The sequence below is a fragment of the Paroedura picta genome, chromosome 9 (assembly GCF_049243985.1).
Source record: "Paroedura picta isolate Pp20150507F chromosome 9, Ppicta_v3.0, whole genome shotgun sequence".
In the NCBI taxonomy this organism is placed as follows: Eukaryota; Metazoa; Chordata; class Lepidosauria; order Squamata; family Gekkonidae; genus Paroedura; species Paroedura picta.
The window spans coordinates 35,007,015-35,031,276 of NC_135377.1; the positions used below are offsets into that span (position 1 = coordinate 35,007,015).

The following is a 24,262-nucleotide window of genomic DNA, read 5'->3' on the forward strand; positions in this document are numbered from 1 at the left end:
TAAAATATGCACTTATAAATGAGAATAAAGGCCATGATTGACACCACATGCTTGGATTTGTTCAGCCTACCTGTATAATGACTGAAGACACATTCCAATAATTCTAGTTTTCATTGGCTACTTTCTTCTCTATTGGACAGCATGCAGAGCTAACAAGAGCGCACTTAATTATAAAGTTAGCATGGGAAAACACACTTCATTCAAGCAGCCAAGAGGTTGGTATTGCAAGGACAGGAAATATGACTAAAGCTTTGTGTATAGAAACATCCAGAACAGAAGCTATTTTCTCCTTGAAAAATGTTCACACATTCTTTGAGTGAAATTGCTTAACTTAATTTAAGATGCCCTTGTACTTATCTATAGAACCAATTACATAAAACAGTGGTCCCCAACCTTTTTCGGGCCGGGGACTGGGGGGAGAGAGGGAGGCACAGGGAAAAGGCAGCCAAGCCTCCCAGGCAGCGAGCCCCAGCGCAGTGAGCACCGCACTGCACCGCACTGCAGGGGAGGGAGGGAGGCGCAGGCGCTGGTGGGCGCAAATGTTGCCCCCCGCAAAAGGCGCTAACTCAGCCAGGTGCATTTGCGCCCACCGGCCCCGGCGCTTCCCTCCCCCCCCTGCAGCGTGGCGCTCACTGCACTGGGGCTCACTGCCTGGGAGCCTTGGCTGCTGCAGGACCGGCGCGGAGAGCGAGGTGGAGATGGAGGATGAAGGATACTGACTGAGGACGGCAGTGGCAGCACCTGGCTGAAGTAGTGCCCTTTGCGGGAGGGGGGCAAGACCAGTGGCGTTGGGGCTCCCCGAGGGGCAGCAAGCCAGCCAGGGCTTTCCTCGCGGGGACATTCGGGTGGGAGCAATGGAGAAGACTTCACCTACTGGGCATTGCCAGGTCTCCCATTCTTAAAGGAACCCTGCAGACGAATGAGGGCAGATGCTGTCTGCTTGCCCAGTGGCCGCGTTTTCCCTGCAGAAGGTTGGTTTGGATGCCACATGCCTCCCTCCCCCCCCCCACCGCGGCCTGGTACCGAGGGCTCCACAGCCCGGTACCGGTCCACTGCCCAGGAGTTGGGGAATACTGACATAAAATATAACTGCTATCTTTGAATGATATAAGTTCAATGATACCACATAGTTTTCTTGCTATACAAATAAGGTACCAACTCTCATGGTTTTAATCTGAGTACAGAAGAATTTATGTTTCTACATATCAAAAAGTTATATTAGTTATAGCCCATTTAACTTTATGTAAATTAAGTCACAATTTCAAAAACTAAAAAACTCAAATAGTTTGAAAATATGAGTACTTCATGCACATGAAAATTAAGATCTCAGCTCTGGAACCAAATAATTCACACAAAAAATGTCAAAATAGCTTAAAACTGTTTATACTCCTAGACTAGTGCTTTTCCAAAGCAGGCAGTACACCCCCCTGGGGGGGGGGGCAGTAGGATTATCAAGGGAGATGATAAGAGGCAAAAGAGCATGAAGGGCCCCTTCCAGTGCATTGTTCACTTATTTAAGATTGACCAAGCTATCTGGTGGAAACTACCAGAATTTTTAGTAACTGTTATCAGAATGTTAGAGCAGTATACCATGTTTTGACAACTGTAGTCACTGATTTTTTAACCTCTATGACACTTCTCAAGTTTTTGCTGGTAAATCCTTAACATGATAGCATTGAGTATAGTATTTATTTTCCTGTGTTCTCAGTTACTGAATTTAAGGAAATATTTTTGAGCAAGTGATGAACTCAAAGACCATTTACACACTGGAGGTTTCATGCCGGGCTACAGGCTGGAGTTTTGAAAAGCTTAAATGACTGGATCAAGTCCATCAATTTTATTGAATAAAATAAATTTAAAGGTTTTATTAGGATTTTGAATAAACATGCAATGAATTGTTATTTTGAATGTTATTGTTATTATCTCCCCTAGTGCAGTGGTCCCCAACCTATTTATCACCGGGTACCACTCAACGCCTTTTACTGAGGCCCGGTGGGGGGGGGGTAGTTTACTCCTCTACTCTCAACCACTGCCCTAACGCTCTCTGATCGCTATGGTAATGTTTAAACATCCCTTCAAAATAAGATACAGACACGCCACAACAATGAACATAAGGAACATTTTATTTTCATAGAAATTTTAACTCATGACAATGACAAATCAATGGGAACCCTGAGCTTGTTTCTTTGCAACGATATAGTCCGATCTGGGAGTGATGGGAGACAGTGACACCCAAAGTGTGTTGTAAAGGGAAGGGGGGGGAGGGGGAGAAGGTGTCTTTTGGGGCCCACCTCCAATTAGTTGAAGGACCACATGTGGTCTGTGGCCCACAGGTTGGGGATCGCTACCCTAGTGGGTCATGAAAACTGCTATTCTGAATAATGCTTTTCATATGATGGGATATGGGGCAGTGTGGATGAGTTTATGAAACCAGGGGGGGGGTGCTCCTTAAAAGTCTGAGAACCACTGTCCAAGACACATAATCTAGTACCACCAAAATTACTAACACACTCACACTCACATATCATCAAATGTAAGAAATACTCAAAGAGTTTATTCAGTTTACTAGTTCCCTGAATAACCGGATTCAGAAGGAAAAAGGGCAGGGCTGCCTCTCTCTGACAACAGTCTCAGAGCAGCTCACAACAGTTAAAAATTCATGCAATAAATAACCCATATAAATTTAAGACAGTCCGTTTAAAACAATAACAAATAATCCCATAAGCATGCTTCATCACTAAGACCTGGGGATAGATGGATCAACGTTTCCCCAGGCTTGGATGAAATGAAGAGGAGGTGGCAGGGGGTGCCATTTAGATGACAAAAGTGTTAGCCTTGGCCTCAACCATGTGCCTGGTGGAAGATTGGCATTTTATTGGCCCATTGGGCTAACAATTCCAAAAGGGTTCACCAGCAAGTTGGTGTTAGCAGAGCTGAGCACTCTTCAGGAGATATACTCAGGGAGGCAGTCCCTAAGATACACGGGTCCCAGATCACATAGGGCCTTAAACCTGATTTGAAACTCAACTGACAACCAGTGCAGCTGCTGGAGACCTGGTCAAATGTGGGCCCTCCATGGGGTCCTTGTGAGGACCCGGGCAGCCATGTTCTGTAATAGTTGTAATATCCGGGTCAGGGATAAGGGTAGGCCCATATAAAGCGAGTTATAGTAATCTACCCTGGAGATGCATCGCATGGATTACAGGTAGGATTATAATACCTTGTTGTGGCAAAGAAAAAAAATGCCTGATGAGCAACTTTTGTGACATGTGCCTCCATGGTAAGGGAGGCATTGAAGGTCTCCCCCCAATTCCTGACACTCTGTGCAGCTTGCAGCTGCATCGCATCAAAACCAGAGAGGTGCACTTCCTCCTCTGGTCCCCTTCTTCCCAGCCACAGGAACTCTGTCTTCAGGGGCTTAAAATTCAGGCGGCTTTGCCCGAGCCACTCAGCCACAGCTTCCAGATACCTGTCCAAGACATCAGGTGGAGTATTCAGCCAGTTGCTCATTGTAGAGCTGAGTGTCATCCACATAATGGTGACACCCAACTCTGAATTTCTGGACAAGCTGGGCAAGAGGCCACATAAATAAACTGAAAAGTATTGGGGTGAGAACTGCGCCCTGCGGTACTCCACATTGGAGTTAGAATCATCATCATCATCATCATCATCATCATCATCATCATCATAGCTGCTTTGCGATGGTTCACAATATAACATTGCATGAAAACATCAGACCAACAACCTAAAAACATAATAATATGATAAAATTAATAACCGCTAAAACTAGAATGGCTGTAATAGTAAAAAAAAAAAAAAACCCTCCTCCACCAACATTGGAGCCGTTGGTGCCAGTAAGGTATACATCAGTGGTCCCCAACCTTTTTATCACCGGGGACCGGTCAATGCTTGACAATTTTACTGAGGCCCAGGGGCGGTAATCTTTTGCTGAGGGACGTTGCCGCTGCCTGAGCCCCAGCGCCCCTGACTTCCCACTGCCTGCTGGGGGGCGCTGCCAGCAGCAGCTGCACAGTGCCACACTGAGGGGGAGCCCAAGCCATGGTGGCCGCTGGAGAGCACCAAAGGTGAGTCAGCGGCAGAGTGGCAGGGCAGTCCCCGAGGCAGCAGCCAGGGAGGAGGATGAGCTGCGGCCCAACTGATCCACGGACCGGTATGGGTCCCCGGACCGGGGGTTGGGGACCACTGGTATACATAACATACTGGTGATGGAGAACAGGGGGTGGATCACCAAAAGATTCCGGGACTGGCCTAATCATAAAATCATAGAGATGGGAGGGGCTATACAGACCATCTAGTCCAACCCTCTGCTCAATGCAGGATCAGCCTAAAGCATTCAGGCTAAGTATCTGTCTAGATGCTGCTTGAAGACTGTCATTGAGGGGGAGCTCCCCATCTCCTTCGGCAGTTGATTCGAGTTGGCAGTGGTGCAATTATTTCTCCGTGATAGCGACCCTCTGTTCTTGACTTTGGACGGAGACCAACCACTGCAAGACTGACACCCATATCCATACCAGCAAGACTGACATCCATATCCCTGTGTCAAATCAGTTTATATGTAACTGTACCTGCAATATGTGTGTTTGTGGGGGGGGGCACTATTCACACAGGACTGATTCTTAAGTCATTTGAATGAAAGACTGCAGAAGATGATCTTCCCTGCATTCCTAGTCCCTAAGCAGGCCCCAGCATGGCCCACAAAACCACCTTTCAGGGTCAGAAGACTTTCCTCAAGAAACTGTTGTGCAGCTTTGTTGGAGGAGGATGCAAGGAAGAAGGATCATTCTGCCAAGAGTGGAGCATTTATAATTTTATATAATTGGAAAATTAATACTTCACATTTTTCACATACCTTGCCTTTTTGTTGCTCTTGGGTTTTGGTGTGGTGTTTTTTGCTTTCTTTTCCTTTGGCTCTTTAGGGATCTTAGGGGTTTTGGGAGTCTTGGGTTCCTTAGGCTCCTTCTTCTCCTTCGGTTCTTTTGGATCCTTCGGTTCTTTTTTCACCTTGGGCTTTTTCTTTTTCTTCTTCTCTTCCTGGGAGCAGTCTAGTGATTTCCTGGTAGGATCCTGGCTATCAAGCCCACCAGGAAAGCCTTCTTTACCAAATCCTTTATTGGGACCTTCTGCAACAATGTGATTGTTTTTCTTTTTCTTTTTCTTTTGCTGTGGTGGTTGTTGCTCAATTGATGATAGAAAATCATCACTTTTTAGTAGCTGGGCATTCGGTCCACTAACCTGAGTCATGTCTGGCACTGATTTCTCCAGGAAGGGCTCTGATGGAGAATGCTAGAGAGGGGAAAAAAATATGGATTTTAAGAATTATGTGTTTATAATAACTATACACCAAAGATAAAGGCATGAACCCAATTTTTGCAGACAAGAATAGAATAATTTGGGAGTACAAAATTAACTTGTATCATTTAGAATACATTTATCTTCTTAAATAATAATGGGCATTGCTAAAAAGTATACAGCTGGAAAAAGGTATTCAGTTTGATACTGCAGATATGCCTATTCAAACCAGATATCCTAGTACACAAAACATTTGTCTGTATATATTTAAAACAATTAGATTCTTTTAAAAAAGGAAAAGTTAAAATAAGCAATAAATGAATAATTTATTTTATTAAAGTGGGGAGCACTACATGGGAACTAAGTGGGGGTACTATTGTGAGTTGGACCCATAATTTCTATCCTACCAACAGTGGAGTTTTTGTGTAGGATAAGGAGCCACCTTCTGGTAGAAGGAGCCTTGCTCTGATGAAAGAGGTAAGGCTTCTTGTTCCAATGGGAGATTCCAGTTTTAGGAGAAAAGAAAAACTCCCTCTAAATAATCCTTTGGCATGTCCAGAACTCACGAAAAGTAGATAAGATAGGAGATCACAACAGAACACAGATAGCTGGAATAGTAAATGTGTAGAATCATCCATTTATTAATACAATCCAATAAACAGCTAATAATTGTGTGGACCTGTTAGTAACATATTAGTGATTAAAAGAACAATAAGCAGACAAGATTCTACAGACCAAGATTTGAAAAATGCAATGAGAATGGGGACACATGGTGCTTCTTCAACCTGTAAAAATTAAGCATTTCATTAATAAAATTTCAATGTTTTAAGTGTATATTCCTCTGTATATTGATTAGTGGGTAAGCCACACATTACTGGTCAAAATTGTGTCAAACACCCATTCAACAACACTGTGCTCACTGATTTCTGATAATCTCTTCAAGTGATTGAGCAATAATAATAATTTTTGTGCTAATTCATTTACTACTCTTACTTGGTAATAGTCTTTCCTCTTGTTATCTCTGTACATGTTTTAAATCTCACTCCTTTTTCTTGTCACAATCTATTTTCCATTCTCACAGGTATGGGTGTCTATGTTGTCATGTATTTAGACAAATTTTCTGGCTACAGATTCAAGTGGGTAGCCTGGTCTGAAGTAGCACAATCAAAATTGAGTCCAATAGCACCTTTAAGACCAACAAGATTTATTCAAGGTGTGAGCTTTTGAGTAGACTCAGCTTCTGACTAGTTAGCTAACTCCTGGCTGCTCTGGACAAATCATGCATGTCCTTTACTTCCAGCTGGGCTAGCACTCGACACTCGTATGAAAATCTGCACTGGTCCTATGCAGAACATTCAATTTGCATAAGCCAAAATAATTAACCTACATTAGAAAACCACCATGCAATTCAGAGATGCTAGATTTTTCCTTCCTGGCCTTATGGAAAAATAACACCCAAGCATACAACTTGGCATTCAGAGTCGGAGAGGTGCTGCCTGAACTTGTGTATCCAACTTCTCTCGCCATTCAATGCAATGACAGCTCCATCTGTATTATTTTTTTTCTATCAGTCCTTTCTCATATTCATATCTTCCTTAGGATCATGGAATTTGTCTTTTTCTTACTAACATGTTATTTGGCGTTTGACTCTGTTAATCTTGTTGATAGTCATTACCTTTCTAGACGTTTTAATTTTTCTTTCAGATTATAACTTGCCACTCATATATTTTGCCACATTCTGTCACATTACTCTGGCATACACACTCAAGTTTTGTGCACGTCACATTTTGACTCTTGTTCTTAGCTTCAAGGGCTTTTATTTGGAGTATTCAGTTTTCCCATTTCCATCCTCTACTTTTCTATATTGTTTGTTCAAGTCTTCTAGCAGAACCTTTATTTATTAAATTTTCTTTCTATAGTTCTTTTTCCTTTTTCACTATCAGAGATTCTATTTCCCTCTGACAAACCAAATTATTTTTCATTGAGGCAGGCAATTCCTGTTCTCACTTTCACTTTTCTGCTTTGTTATACACCTCTGCCTCCTTTTCATAATATTTGTGTCTTAATTTGTTGGTGTGGTTCAAAGTAATTTTTTCAGACACATTATTGGATTTCTCTCTTCATCTTTCTTTCTGTTAGCTCACTCTCCTGAAATTTACTAGTTCCTTCAACTTTTACTAATTCTCTCCCTTCACAACTTCTGAGTTCTATTGCTTGGATTATCAACTTTTAATTCAAATTATGGCTTTATATATATTTCTTTAAAATATTTATATCTAGATTTCCAGAGAGGCTTAAAGGTTAATAATGACCAACGAGAAATTGTGGATGATGCACTTTGTGAGCAGCTTGAGAAAGTATCCAAGCGGCAGGACCTTGTAATCATGGGTGACTTCAATTGCCCAGATGTGTGCTGGGAAACAAACTCTGCGAAGCGTCCTCAGTCATGTAACTTTCTGACCTGCCTGGCTGACAATTTCATTTATCAAATGGTAGATGAACCCACAAGAGGTTCAGCCATGCTGGACTTAATACTGACCAACAGGCAAGAGTTGGTGGATGAGGTGAAGGAGGTGGGGACCCTATGGGGAAGTGATGTCATCATAGAATTCCTTTTGAGATGGGAGGGCAAGGAAGCTTGTAGCCAGACGCGGATGTTGGATTTTCGTAGGGCAAACTTTAATAAACAGAGACATGATGAGTGTCATAACATGGACGAGAATGCTGGAAGGGAAGGGAGCATGTGAAGGGTGGGCGCTACTCAAACAAGAGCTTTTCCATGCTCAATCCATGACCATCCCAGAAAGAAGAAAACACTGCAGGAGCTCTAAGAAGCCTTTTTGGATTAACAGAGAACTTCAAGAGGAACTAAGAAGGAAAAGGGAAATGTTCAGGAAATGGAGAGAAGGACAAATCTCTAAAGAAGAGTACCTACAGGTTACTAGGCACTGTAGATCAATCATCAGAAAGGCCAGAGCTGAGAGTAAGCTAAGATTTGCCAGGGAAGCCCATTGTAACAAGAAAAGATTTTTCAGTTATGTGAGGAGCAAACATAAAGTAAAGGAGGCAATAGGCCCACTGTTGAGTGCGGATGGACAAACTATAATGGAGGATGCAGAGAAAGCAAAAAGGCTCAGCGCCTATTTTACATCTGTTTTTTCCCACAGGTCAAAGGGTTTAGGCACATCTAGAGATGGCAGTAGCCAAAGGATAGCGTCTGGGTTAGAGAACTGCACTCAAAGAGTTGCTGTCAATGGTGTTTCAGACTGGAGGGAGGTGAGTAGCGGGGTACCTCAGGGCTCAGGGCTCGGTCCGGTACTTTTTAACATATTTATTAATGATCTAGATGAGGGGGTGGAGGGACTACTGATCAGGTTTGCAGATGACATCAAATTGGGAGGACTGGCAAATACTCCGGAAAATAGAGACAGAGTTCAACGAGATCTAAACACATTGGAAAAATGGGCAAATGAGAACAAGATGCAATTTAATAAAGGTAAGTGTAACGTTCTGCATCTGGGTCAGAAAAATGAAACGCATGCCTACTGGATGGGGGATACACTTCTAGGTAACACTGTGTGTGAACGAGACTTTGGGGTACTTGTGGATTCTAAGCTAAACATGAGCAGGCAGTGTGATGCAGCAGTAAAGAAGGCGAATGCCATTTTGGACTGTATCAACAGGGGCATCACATCAAAATCATAAGATGTCATAGTCCCATTGTATACAGCACTGGTCAGACCACACTTGGAGTACTGTGTACAGTTCTGGAGGCCTCACTTCAAGAAGGACGTAGATAAAATTGAAAGGGTACAGACGAGAGCGACAAGGATGATCTGGGGCCAAGGGACCAAGCCGTATGAAGATAGGTTGAGGGACTTGGGAATGTTCAGCCTGGAGAAAAGGAGGTTGAGAGGGGACATGATAGCCCTCTTTAAGTATTTGAAAGGTTGTCACTCGGAGGAGGGTAGGATGCTGTTTCAGTTGGCTGCAGAGGAAAGGACACGCAGTAATGGGTTTAAACTACAGCAGTGGAATAGGCTGCCTAAGGAGGTGGTGAGCTCCCCCTCACTGGCAGTCTTCAAGCAAAGGTTGGATACGCACTCTTCTTGGATGCTTTAGGATGCTTTGGGCTGATGCTGCATTGAGCAGGGGGTTGGACTAGATGGCCTGTATGGCCCCTTCCAACTCTATGATTCTGTGATTCTGTAATAATGGAACTTGAGTTTCTATGCTGCAGGATTTCAGCTCAGCCCTCATCCCAATCAAGATCATTTATGAATTGCTTCAAAAGTCCTTTCCTTATATTATTTTTGAAAGAGAATGTGCTACAGGAGAATGCAGATGCACTGGGCAAATAAAAGGATAGAAGTGTGTCTTTGGAGACAAGGTATGGAAGGAAAAGAAATTCAACCCACTTCTTCACAAATCTTGTAAATGGTGGATGCTAGCAGGTATGCATGTGGGCTCCTTGATGCCAACAAATGGTTTGCGGGGTAGAGCGTGCAACTTTGAGCTCTCAGCTGAGTATATGAGTTGGACTGAGGAAAAGCAAGTGATGCTTTAAGCCCTCTTTCAACTTAATATACTATGGTGGGAACACACTGAAATTATAACTGTACTAGCAAGAAAGCCCATTGCAACCAGGAATGCAATGGGCGCTAGGACCCAGGGGACACCAGGAGGTGCTTTTTTTTTCTGCTGCGTGGAGCTGTGAAAGGCTCCTACAGGGTTTTTTTTTTTCTGCTGCTTGGAGCTGGGAAAGGCTCCTACAGGGTTTTGTTTTCTGCTGCTTGGATCTGCGAAAGGCTCCTACAGGGTTTTTTTTTCTGCTGCTTGGAGCTGTGTAAGGCTCCTGCAGGGTTTTTTTTTCTGCTAGCTCTCGTGGGCGTGCCGGCTTGGAGCTCCTACAGGGGTTTTTTTTCCTGCTGCTTGGAGCTGGGAAAGGCTCCTTCAGGGTTTTGTTTTCTGCTGCTTGGATCTGCGAAAGGCTCCTACAGGGTTTTTTTTTCTGCTGCTTGGATCTGTGAAAGGCTCCTACAGGGTTTTTTTTTTCTGCTGCTTGGAGCTGTGAAAGGCTCCTGCAGGGTTTTTTTTTTTCTGCTAGCTCTCGTGGGCGTGCCGGCTTGGAGCTCCTACAGGGGTTTTTTTTCCTGCTGCTTGGAGCTGGGAAAGGCTCCTTCAGGGTTTTGTTTTCTGCTGCTTGGATCTGCGAAAGGCTCCTACAGGGTTTTTTTTTCTGCTGCTTGGAGCTGTGAAAGGCTCCTGCAGGGTTTTTTTTTTCTGCTAGCTCTCGTGGGCTTGGAGCTCCTACAGGGGTTTTTTTTCCTGCTGCTTGGAGCTGGGAAAGGCTCCTACAGGGTTTTTTTTTCTGCTGCTTGGAGCTGTGTAAGGCTCCTGCAGGGTTTTTTTTTTCTGCTAGCTCTCGTGGGCGTGCCGGCTTGGAGCTCCTACAGGGTTTTTTTTTCTGCTGCTTGGAGCTGTGAAAGGCTCCTGCAGGGTTTTTTTTTTCTGCTAGCTCTCGTGGGCTTGGAGCTCCTACAGGGGTTTTTTTTCCTGCTGCTTGGAGCTGGGAAAGGCTCCTTCAGGGTTTTGTTTTCTGCTGCTTGGATCTGCGAAAGGCTCCTACAGGGTTTTTTTTTCTGCTGCTTGGATCTGTGAAAGGCTCCTACAGGGTTTTTTTTTTCTGCTGCTTGGAGCTGTGAAAGGCTCCTGCAGGGTTTTTTTTTTCTGCTAGCTCTCGTGGGCGTGCCGGCTTGGAGCTCCTACAGGGGTTTTTTTTCCTGCTGCTTGGAGCTGGGAAAGGCTCCTTCAGGGTTTTGTTTTCTGCTGCTTGGATCTGCGAAAGGCTCCTACAGGGTTTTTTTTTCTGCTGCTTGGAGCTGTGAAAGGCTCCTGCAGGGTTTTTTTTTTCTGCTAGCTCTCGTGGGCTTGGAGCTCCTACAGGGGTTTTTTTTCCTGCTGCTTGGAGCTGGGAAAGGCTCCTTCAGGGTTTTGTTTTCTGCTGCTTGGATCTGCGAAAGGCTCCTACAGGGTTTTTTTTTCTGCTGCTTGGAGCTGTGAAAGGCTCCTGCAGGGTTTTTTTTTTCTGCTAGCTCTCGTGGGCGTGCCGGCTTGGAGCTCCTACAGGGTTTTTTTTCCCTGCTGCTTGGAGCTGGGAAAGGCTCCGTCAGGGTTTTGTTTTCTGCTGCTTGGATCTGCGAAAGGCTCCTACAGGTTTTTTTTTTTCTGCTGCCTCTCGTGGGCGCGGCGGCTTGGAGCTCCTACAGGGGTTTTTTTTTCTGCTGCCTCTCGTCGCGCTAGCGGCGAAAGGCTCCTCCGGGGGTGTTTCTTTTTTTTCTGCAGCTTCTCGGCGGCTGGAGTCTTGTGTTGTGTTTGCGGCGGGGGCTTCCTTGGGGCCGGCCTGACGCGGTGAGAGACGCTTCGCGCCTCTCACCATGTCAGGCCGGGAGCAACTGCGAGCCGCGCTGAGCGCGGCTCGCAGTTGCTGGGGCTGGGAATCGGAGGGACCAATCGGCAGGCGCTTCGCGCCTGCCGTTTGGTCCCTCCGGTTGTCTGTCATGAGGAAGGGTCCAATCCGGACCCTTCCTCATCCCGGACACATCCCGCCCCAGAACCCCTTACTGTTTTATTTAGTCCGTGGCGCCCACGGCGCCACGGGCGGTGTACAGATAATTGAAGCCTCTAGCTTAAATATGCTCTCTCTGAAGCTTTAAATTAGAGACATTATTGTATATGAGGAGAGTTTGTAAGGTGGCAACCAGGTCTTTTTGGATGTCTTCCACTGGGGTTCCTTTTGAACTTCCATGCTTGTCATTGGACACTGAAATGTGAAAGTCATTCTCAATCCCAACCCTCTTTACTAGTAACTGACATGCTACAGATTTTTTTTGAAACTAAGTTGCTCACTTCAACCACCAGGTCATTTTACTCTTGCTGCTTTAATCGGTGAAGGCACAATTTAATATAGTGACACAGAATTAAACTTTGTAAAGGAAAGAAATAAGTAGATTCAGTATGTCCAAAAATCATTTATGGTTACGTACTATTTAAAAGGTGAAAGGAGTTCAGAAATAGTTCATTATTTGTTAAGGTTACATATCCTAAATCTTTCAGAGAAATGCTGTTTTTGTAAACATTTATCAAAGAACAGATGGACTGTTTTTATTATGTGAGGAAAACCTGGGGCTCACATTAATACCCATATACCAGACTACTGGGTCTCATCACTTCCCTAACCAGCCATGTGGTGCTTTCTTCAATAATACTATTTAATTTTACAGTGGACATTGCTATATCATCATTTTCTCCTGCTTGATACATGATACCATCTAATTCAGGAGCGGCCAAACTGTGGCTCTCCAGAGGTCCATGGACTACGATTCCCATGAGCCCCTGCAGGTTTCACAAAAAAAACTCTCCAAATTTAAGAATAAGTGAAGAAATTACCTTTTTTTGAAAAGCATAAAAACATACTTTTTGTATTTACTTGTACCTCCATATATTTGATACAAATTTAAAAATGTCTGAACTGTGGCTGTCACAGTTTTGAAGTTAACTTTATTTTAGAAACAATTCAATACACAGTCTGTTATGAACATTTCAATGAAATGTGATAATTTTATTTTTAAAATAAAAGTAGTATATTCAAATGCATTTCAAATTTTCTATGTTCGTAATTTCTGGTCACTCTTAAAGGTACCCTACATCATTTCTGTGTTTCTCAAAAGTGGCATAGTGATGCAGCTGCCACAACCTTTTAAGTTTTTTTTCTCATGCTGCCAATTTAAGTGACAGTGAACAACTAACACTGGAAGCAAGCAACTAACATCCATGTGTTTTTTTAAGCTATTGAAATGTAAATGTTTCTACTACATTTGCTTTGAAGTTTCGAACTATTAACCATTCTTGAACAAATTGTAAGAATTTAATATATATTTCTCCTGTACATAGGACAGAATCAGGAAATAAACCATTAATGTTAAAACAGAAATTCCTCTCTTGCACAACTTAATACAGTGAAGGTTTTTTTCTGTGTCATCAAAGCTGAAAGCAATACCATATAGAGTTTGGACTCTGCAATCCTGGGAGTGAGTGCTAAACAGGACTGGATTAGGACATTTTCAGTCAGAAATTTACAGAGTGTTTTACTTGGGAAATGACAAACACAGAATAAATAGAGTTGCTTCAAAAGCGTGGTGATGCAGCACAGGCAGGGACTATAATGCAAAGTTTGAGTGAATAATATCGGCAAGAAATTGTATGGAAAGCATAATCATCATTCATAAGTCCAACTACAGATGTTTATGAGGAAGAAATTGAAAGCTTTTATTCAAGTGTCAAGGAAGAAATTGGCCACATGGCAATGACATTATACAGGCCAGGATATGCCAATAATCATAGGTGGCTAAGAACACAAAAGTAGGAAACAAAACCGAATCACTGTTGGAAAATATGGACTTTGAGCACAAAATGGAGCAGAAGAGCAACTCATATAATTTTGGGAAGGCATCAATTCGTTTACTGCTAACATGTGTTTCAGGAAACCAAAGAAACAATAGTATGAGTGTATATCACCAGATGGCCAATACAGAAATCAAATAGAAATTGAAAACATAAGATGGAGAAGCTCAATTATCTCTGCTTAAAACAAGACCAGGAGTCAATTGTGCTACAGACCAAGGAATGTTAATATCAAAGATCAGAATAAAGCTGAAGAAAAGTACCAAAACTTTCATAGTACCAAAATACAACAGAAGTCACATTTCTGAACAAGTGAATATGAACCAGATATTGTCAAGCAAGAGTGTCCAAACACTATTCCGGTAGCCAAAAGTAATGAAAAGCCTCCATACATGATTGACAAAAATCTTAAAATTGCTAAAGATAGATGTGAGAAGCAAAAGTAAAAGGTGACAGAAACAGAATCAAAAGCCTAAATTCAGCATTACAGTGACTGGCCGTTGGAGACAAACTATTTTAATGACCTGTGTAAAGAAATGAAGGAGAATTACCACCACCAAGAAATCTGTTTCACAAGATCTGAGAAACCAAGGCAAAAATTAAAGCACAGTGAGGCATGCTGAAAGATCAACACAGAAATTCACTAACTAAATAGGACAAAATAAAGAAAAGATTGGAGCAATATACTGAAGCACTACACAAAAGAGATTAAAGGATGACAGATTCCTTCACAGAAGAATCTTCTGAAGATAGAAGCTGTAGTTTTAGAAAGTAAAACTGCACTGACAGCAATTGAGAGAAACAAATCACCAGGGATATTAATACAGCTAGTCAAAGCCACAAAAATGAAATCCATCTTAACAATAATATGCCAACAAATATAGAACACAAAACAATGTCCCATGGATTAGAAAAACGATCTATATTCCTATATATAAAAAAGAGATGCCAGATTGCAGAAACTCTTAGTTCAAGTTTTCTCAGCCAAGGTTCCATGAAACGCTAGGGCTTCTTGACAGCCCTAGAAGGGTTCCCGAATGGTGGGAGGTAATTAATTTTTAAATATATATATATTTTTAATTGTTAAATATTTATTGGGTGATATAGTCATGTCGACCAGCACTCCCTAACAAAACCGCCCTGAGCCTTATGGGAGGGCAATATAATAAGACAAGAAAAAATAAATTAAAAAAATTAAAAGGCCAATGATAGGCCTACAGGTAGTGGGAAGGGAGGGGCCCCAGATGGTTGTATAAAGTGATATGCTTCCCAACCATATTCTACATGATCAAGTCACTTCTGGAGTTTCTCAAAGCCTGAATAATGTTTCAGGACTTCTCAATGATAAAAAAGTTGAGAAAGGCTGTCTTAGACCATCCTAATTTTCTCATGCAAGAAAAGTAATGCCCAAAATCTTACAACAAAAAACTACTACCATATATATATAGGAGAAATGCTAAATGTTCAAGTTGGATTCAGAAAAGGAGGAGGCACCAGAGATCATATTACAAAATTGTTGACTACTGGAGCACACAAAAGAATATCAAAAACCGAGGAGAGGAGGTTTTTTTGTAACCCACTTTTCACTATCCTTATAATCGCCTTCCCATCCTCTCTCCACAACTGACAACCTATGAGGTAGGGGATGCTGAGAGAGTTCTGAGAAAACTGTGACTGGCCCAAGGTCACCCAGCTGGCTGCTTGTGCAGGCATAGGTAATCAAACCTGGTTCTCCAGAGTAGAGTCCGTCACTCTTAGCCACAATACCCTGATGACTTTGGATATTACATAAAAATTTTACTTTGTGGATCATGAAAAATTATGTTTGGTTTTAAAAGAAATGGGTGAGCACAACATCTGTTTTGACATGTAAATTGTACTCTGTACAAGAGGGTACTGTTGGAACACAATATGTAGAAATAGAAAGGTTTCCAACTGACAAAGATGTGAGGAAATGATGTATTTTATATTCCTGTCTCTTCAAACTATATGTAGAAACACATCATAAGGAAAGTAGGATTAGATTTAAATGAATGAACAATGAAAACTGGCAAAAAGAACATCAACACCATTCCAGACCAATGGAACTAAAAAGCATCCCCAATCCACTCCAGATCACAGCCTGCTTCCCATACAGATAAGGATGCATTGATAGTCAAAGTGCACTTGAGTTCTCAAAAAACCCGGATGAATCCCAGAGAACAGATTTTCATCCACCAATCAACAGTTAAGGGATCTAAGAATCTCTTTTGGAACTAAGAAGCAATGCCCGGGGCATGGATCCTGGGATAAAAGTTCTTAACAAAACATCACATGCTAAGTCTAGCTATAGGGATAACTGCTGTAGTCAAAGTCATCAGCCACAATTAACATTGGATATTTTTAACTGATTGCTAATGTTGTTTTAGGAAGGGATTAGCTACAGCTATAAGAGTCATCTCTCTTTCCCTGGCTAGGAACACTCTTCCATAGATGGAATCAAGCAGCACTCCAATGAACTGCATGTTTTGCGTGGACATCAGGTGTGATTTCCCATAAATAACCATTAGCCCCAATGCTTTACAGGTAATCCAGAGTTAAATGTACTTGGCTGCACAGGTGATCCTGAGTTTTGGCAATTAGTAATTAATCATCAAGTTAAAGGAAAATTGAACAATCCCTCTTTCTTAAATAGGCTACCAACACTACTCTTAGTACTGCTAGTATAGTGAAAGAGCTGCTTACCCTGTAAAAGTGACAGGTAAGAACTGGAGATTTCAGGAACACCCACAGAAAACAGGAAGGACAAAAAGGTCCTGCCTCCCTGAGACGAGGGGTGAGAAACACCCAAGATGTCTTCCACCTCTGGGGGAGAATAAGCATCCTTAAGATCTAGCACCACAACCCAATCCCCTATTGATAGCAACTCAAGAATAGACATGAGAGAGACCAGAACAAACACTGACATTTTTATAAACTTATTTAACTGTCATAAATCAATCATAATCCTCCACCTTTTGGGGGACCAAGAAAAAAAACCATGGAGAAAACAACCCAGAACTCTAAGGCTCCCTTTAGCAATCATGATGAGCTCCTCTAGCATACCAATAAGCTATGGATATGGGTTATGTTGAAGCAGAATCAGGAACTAAAACAAACTCCAACAAGTAACTATCTGAAATGATAAAAAATGATAAAAACCAAGGAGTCATTAGAAATATGCCTCAACGCCTGAGAAATGTTGGGTAATTTTTCCATAAATCCCACAACTTCTGAAGCCCTAAAAGCAGTTAGTCAGAACTTTTGTTGTTGTGGTGGTTGGTCTACTGGCTGATTTTGTTTGCTGATTTATTTGCTGATTCTGTAAAGGAGACTGAAAAACATGTTGAGGATACATGTACGGTTGTGGAAATTCCTGTTGATGCTGCTGAAATGGCTGCTGGAATTGGTGTTGGCCCTGGTTAAAATAGGAGGCAAATCCACATGGTCATTGCTGGAAACATGACCACGATCCCATTGTGGTTGAGAAAAACTCAATGACTTTGCCATTTGATGGTTCTTGAAATTCATCAGAACCTCATTAGTAGGTTGAGAGAAGACAGTCATTCCTTTGAATGGTAAATCTCACCTTTACAACACATCTCAACTGCTACAGGGGAAGTAATTATATGTATTGGAAAGCACCCACGGTGGGGACAGGAGGGAGCGATGTGTGCCTGCACAGACGGCCACTCGATAAACAGCAGTTACTGGTAAGTGCAACTCTATTTTCAACTTTGTGGCTTCTGTGCACTCCCAAGAGAGAATAACAAGATAACTCACCGTGGAGGAGGGTGTGGGTGGAATTAGCAGAATATTGACTGTAGAACTGCTCTTCCCACTCCGAGATTGCACAGCCACAGAATACTGTTTGACGAAGGTTGAGGGCACTACCACACTGTAGCCCAACAGATGTCATCAAGCAGAATTCCTGTTGAGAAAGCTGTCGAAGCCCATTGGGTCCTAGTGTAATATGCCTTTACAGTTTAGTGGAAAGCCCACCTTCGCAACAGTGTACGCTGTGTGGATGGCCAGAACTGTGACAGGGTCTGATAGGAAGTCCGATTCCCCTTGTTATGACCCACGGAACAGATATTCTTGTCCACCCCAAAGTGTTTGACCCTATCCAAATAAAAAAGTAATGCTCTTCGGTCTCTGAAGTGGGACCCTGGAAGAAAACTAGTTGAGAAATGGATTGCCCCAGATGGCATTTGGAGACCATCTTGGGGGGGGGGGGGACCATGGAAAACTTGAGTATAAGGAGGGTCACAAGATAAAGCTGCCAACTTGTCAACATGTCTAGCAAATATAGTTGCAACCAAAATTATGTTTTAAAGGAGAGAAATGACGTCAGTAGTTGCCAATGGCACAAAGGTTTTATGCATCAACTTAGATAACACAAAGGATAAACTCCATTAAGGTGGGGGTGGGATCCCTGGGGGATACACGTGGGATAAAATTTTCATAAACAACTTGGCCTGTCAAGCGACAGACACAGAAATCCCTTGAATCAGGTTATGCAGGGAAGGTATAGCTGCCAAGTGCACCTTTACTGAAGTGGTAGCAAGAATCGCCTCTTTCAATAAGAGGAATTCCTGGATCAAATTTAAAGGGCATGTCATAGGATCTATTCCCTGGTTGGTAGCCCACCTCTGAAATCTACACCACTTTCACTCAAAAGCGATCCGAATGGAGGGCTTACAAGTAGCAACAATGGCGTCCACCAACTTCTGTGTTAAAGGGGCCTTAAACGTACAAGCCAGGCTGTGGGACTCAGTTGACTCACCTATTCATAGGAGATCCAGGGCTTTTGGAAGGGGAGGGAACACCCTCTGGGCAGGGATCATAGAAGTGGGAACCAGATCTTTTTGGGCCTGAAAAGGACCAATAGGATGCAATGGGCATTGTCTGTTCACAGTTTCGCAACTACCTTGCCCAATAGGCCTAGAGGTAGAAAGCATGTGGAGGATTTTTCACTGTATTTGAGCCAGTAAGTGGGTTTCAATGTACATGGAGGGTAGTAAAGACATAGGACTTTACTCCTGGAGTTCTCTAGTACGAAGCCAAGCCTGGAGTGGCTCCCAGAGCACTCTGGCATGGTAGCCAGGCAGGGAGCTGCTCTACAGAGGCAGGCACCAAGTTGCTCCTGGAGTCTGCTGCCAGAGTAGCCAAGCCAGCAGAGTACACATGGGGAAGGGGGAGAGTTTTAAATCCCCCGTGTATTTTAAAACTTTCAGATTTTTCTGCAAACCTTGGGAGTACCTGAAGTTTGCAAAAAATATTAGTCTGAGAAAGAGTGTTTCAGGGGGTTCTTTTGCTTCCTGTTTCACCTGCACAACAACACTGTGCAGTAGGCCTCAAGCATTTCATCTCCACAACAACCTGTGTGGTAGATCTCAAATGCTTCTTCTGCACAAGAACCCTATGCACCCTCCAAAGTAGCTGTTTCTGCCTGGGGAGCTGAACTTTATAGCCTGGAGATGAGCTGTATTTCCAGAGGATCAGGTCCCACCTGGAGACTTGATGGGGGCCAACGGGTGTCCACCTTCATTGGTATCCCTAGCTGCCTGGCCACAGGCCCCTGGCCTCCCAGCCAGGTAGGCTGCACCCGCGTAGCGGCCAGCCTCATTATGGAGACCCCCAATATGTATGCAATCTCATTATGGAGACCCCCAGTCTGTATGCAATCTCATTATGGAGACCCCCAGTCTGTATGCAGACGGGACTCCCTGCCAACAGGCTCCCTACCGGGCATAACCCCCAGCTACAACAAGATTCCAACACAACATGATGCAAAACACAACAGTATTGGGTGGGTGGGAGGGTAGCTGTTCAGGTGGCAGCCAACACGGAGAGGGCAGGCAAGCACGCGCTCAGCCTATATATAGTTGGCGCCTTGCCTCTCTGTTTGCTGCCTGGCTGCGGGCCGACACCTCTGGTGTCGCGCCTCCCTGAGCGCCCACCATGGCGTCAATGGCGGCCACACTTAATCTCGACCACTAATTATAAAAGAAGAACATGCTATTATGTCTTTAAATGTTTAAATAGTATTCCAATAAAAATAATTTTTGTTTGAAAGTAACATTTAAACCAGATTTATTCCCCCCACCCACACATACAAACACACTCCAATTAAAATATTGTTGCCATTGGGACATAAAATCAACACAATATACTTGTAATATTTGTTTATATCATCTTCTATTTGAGGCACTGGATAATTTTCCAATTTTTTTTCTCATTTTGCTTCTTCCATCAAACCTGTGTAACTGATTTTAGCTCAGCTATTTTTCAGTGATATCAAGAGCTTTGTCTCTACAACAATCCCATTACTTATAGGTTTCAGAAGCAACTCAGCCTCAAAAGATATCAGGATTCAACCCTTTATAGAACACTGTCCCAAAGACAGAATGAAATATCAAATGCAAAAATATAACAGGGTTTCCAATTACATAGATAAGACTTTGAAAGTTTATAGTATAGTGTTCCCAAACTGTTTGAGCCTCTGGGCACCTCTGGAATTCTGACATAGTGTGGTGGGCACAATCACAAAATGGCTGTTGTAGGATGTGATGTCATGTACACAGAGGAAATGCAAGGACAGCGATGAAGAAAGTAATTAAGAATACACTGGGAAAGAGGAGAACTAAAACAATACTGTGGTGGCAGCTAGTATTTTGATATGCATAGTCAATTGGCTCCCCAGTAGTCAATCAGAAGCTCTACTGACTAAGAGCATTACCTGACCCCACCCACTTTATAAAACATTTAGTGGGTGTCAGGAAAAGTATTGGTAGATGCCAAAATAAAGCGGAAACACAATGCCACTGTAAACACCATTAACATTTATTCTAGCGTGAGCTTTTGTGAGTCAGAGTTCACTACTTCACACACACACAACCTATTTTAAAAAGAGTAAACTATTTAATGGTGACCTTGTATTTTAAGACAGCAGAAGGAAGTAGGTTAATTCTGGACATATAATGGAACAGCTTGCCTGAAAATATCATGAAAGCACCCTCACTTTATCATTATATATACAGAATGTGAAGAATGGAAATGTACAGGAGGGCATTTTTATAATGACACAAGACTGCAATTTGAACATCTATGAAAAAAGTTTTGCAGTTTTTTCTTGCATTGTCTATTTTTCTTGCATTGTTCGATTTTGTAACCCATTTTTATGCACTGTATTATATTATTTTACTGAATTTTTCTTACTTAAGTAACCTGCCTTGAGTCATAGGATAGGAATCATAGGATCATAGAGTTGGAAGTGGCCATACAGGCCATCTAATCCAATCCCCTGCTCAACGCAGGATCAGCCCAAAGCATCCTAAGGCAAGAGAGTCTCAGCAAGAGAGGCAGACTGAAACTGATGTAAGTAAATAAATAATAAAATAAATCATTAATGACACAAAAATTACTGTAACAATAAATCATGATAAACATCAGCACTGAAATTAACATGCAAGAAATTGGAACTAATCATTAGTGGTCAGCAGCATAACATGCAAGTTCCTTCTTTGAGCCTACATTTAAAAGTAGTATAGCAAGTTAAGTATAAAATGCACTCTCATTCACTATTAATAAAATCTGGCAAGGATCACAAAAAATAAACTCAAAATACATTATCAAATGAACAGTATACCATAAACCAGGGATAATCAAACTGCTGCGTTCGCTGGCAGGGGCTCATGGGAACTGTAGTCCATGGATATCTGGAGGGCCACAATTTGACTACCCCTGCCATAAATTATGGATAGATTTAGACAAAATTCAGCCAAAAGGCCAAACGAAAAGAGTCCTAAGCTTATATAATACTAGGCTTTAACTGCTCTGTCAATAGTAGATACTAGACTACCTCCCCTCCTCCACCCTGATGATGCACCACAGTCGAGACAGCAAGAATTCCCCTGCCAAGGATATGCTGATTCAGCAGCAACAGGGATGACACAGGGTTCATAAGGAAAGTCATTGCAGAGGAGACTGAAACAACTGCTCATGTTTACCACAACACAGTGCGGAGCAGGTACCAGGGAAGTCATTATTTTTAAATACTAAGAGCATGCAATGTAAATTAAATTTTAGGAAAAACACTTTGAAGACTGTTAGACAATGGATTATGGACTTTCATTAATTTCATATCAACAGACTTTATTTTTGAACACTCCAAAGAAACCATTTATATCGTTAAGGAATACTTTGTCATCGCCAAATGGTAACCCCCCCCCCCCCCCAACTGAAGCAAGTCCACCAGCAGGTTGCCTCAAGTTTCCAATCTCTACACATTTCAGTCTTCCTTCCCACAGCTCCCATCTATTTCTGGATTCTCTCTGCTACTTTCTCCTGCCTGCATCTTGACAATTTCAGCACCAAGCACTGAAGCATTCCGTCTAAGGTGGAGTTTACTATACCTTTCTAACCCTTACATTTTTTTACAATTTTAGAATGCATGCCTCAGCTAGGGACTAAGGAAGCCGTTATTTTGTCACTGATCTTGACTGTTACACAAAGATACTTGCACTCTAAAATACAAGACTTGTCATCACAGGGCCTAACCAGATGTGACATTTTTACATGGGTATAGCTACAAATATACATTTAAGTGTCATGTGTACATGGTTGGACCCAGATCCAGTGTATATTCTATGTTATCAAGACCAAATTCTTCTTTAAACTATTTGATACCCCAGTTTCAGGATTTCAAATAGTGTGAACAGGTCCCAGAAGAAAAAAACTTGAAAAAGGAAAACTTTTTGTCTAATTAGAAAAGGAAGAACTAGTCAAAAACAAAACAAAACACAACCCTCAGACTAAAGTTCTGTTATACTTTCCTACCCATCATTTTAATTTGTTCTCCATTCCCTAACCTACCTTGGTAATCAGAGTTCCAATACCTTATTTGTAGAGAATTAATAGGGAGTACACTATTCTAAACACTTGGATTCTATTGACAGACTCTTTGTGAGATTTTGCAATGTCACTATCTCTCTTTCATTAGAATGATACTAAGAGTCAAAAGAGAGCAAGGCTAATGCTTGTATTCAATTAAAACAAGGAACTGAACTGGGAATAGATACAGAAAGAACTTTTCTAACATTTATTAGGACTACTCCCTGTGTGGAGCCAGGGCCCCTTGACAGCTGTCTCTTGCAAAAGACTGGTGAGAGGTGTGCTGTTGGCTGTACCTATTGTTCCCCCCCACACACACACCAAAGAAAGGAGTGGGAAAGAGGAAGCATGAAAAAAGCCTTAAGTTTTGACTAAGGATTCTGTAGGGAAAAAACTGGACTAGAACTGGGGAATCCCTTATTAACCTGAGCCTTAAAAAATGATTTGGGCCTGCTTTTGGAAATGGTTGAGAGGAGAAACCTGACCCAGGTCATTCTCCTCCACTGAAAGAGGAATGAGAGAAAAGGTAGGAAGGACACAAATCACATGGGTTGCTTGCTTCTTACAATTGCCCCACAGCACAGCAGTGGAGCAGGTAGTTATAGAGGGCACTTGGTGATCTCACTGACCACATCTGTATAAGGTAGCTATAACAGGGAAAATGGCAGAGAAGGCCATCGTCAGTAAAGAGGCCCTAATTTTAGGACAGAATCTGACCACTTGAGAATATCTTGAATGTATATTATAACCAACATATTCTAAGGCTTTTCAAACTGAGAAAAAAATCTGACTTTTTCTTCCCCCTCCCCCCATATAAATGATGCGCTCAGAAAGGCCATATTCAAATATTGTAATAGATTAGACAGAATCTATAAATATAACTTTAAAGACTTTTGTTTTAAAACAGCATGTAATTTGGGATCTAATGGCATAAATGTATCCCCCAACCCAATTCATTTTTATGTGGAGCTAGCTTACCAAAGGGTCACTTTCCCTGTGCATACTGTTGAGTTTAAATCCAATATTAAGGAATTTAAAAATCTAGCAGATGTGAAACACTTCTTAAATATTTTGCTAGATGTAGTTCCCAAATAGGATGTATACAACAAGTGTTCTTGTAATAAGATATATATGGGGAAAACATCTTGAAAGTTTAAAACACAAAAGCTATTAGTTCCATCAAATACAAAAAACCACCAAGTGCACCTTTGGTCCATCACTTGAATTTAATTACAAACCAACTGCTATTAATTTTTGGACCATACAAAAAAGTGCACAGTCATCATGACAAGGTAGATTCACTTGGGTAGCCATTTTGGTCTTAAGGAACAGCTTGAGCTCAGTGGCACGTTTAAGATCGATGGTGCTTAATTCTAGGCATATGTTCATGAGCATGCACATTTCTTTAGATCCACTGAAACAGATTTCCTTAAGCCTTAAATATTGCTAGGGAGAGGAAGAAGGAGGTGGAATGGATCCTCACATTTCAAACTATAGCTCTAAAGAGTCAAGATCTTTTATAACCGGTGTGACTACAAAGCTTACTGTATGCTGGTCATCTGCTCTACAGCTTTGT

The 24,262-nt window shown here is 42.1% G+C and overlaps 1 protein-coding gene across 10 annotated transcripts in view; it reads right to left on the minus strand.

Annotated features, from left to right (window-relative positions):
• CHD7 (chromodomain helicase DNA binding protein 7) overlaps positions 1-24,262 on the minus strand; it is a 178,538-nt gene that overhangs the window by 82,162 nt on the left and 72,114 nt on the right. For all 10 annotated transcript variants that reach the window (XM_077352324.1, XM_077352326.1, XM_077352327.1 and 7 more), the window contains one exon: positions 4,871-5,304. In XM_077352324.1, the coding sequence (XP_077208439.1) occupies positions 4,871-5,304 (434 nt within the window). The remainder of the gene's footprint in view (positions 1-4,870; positions 5,305-24,262) is intronic.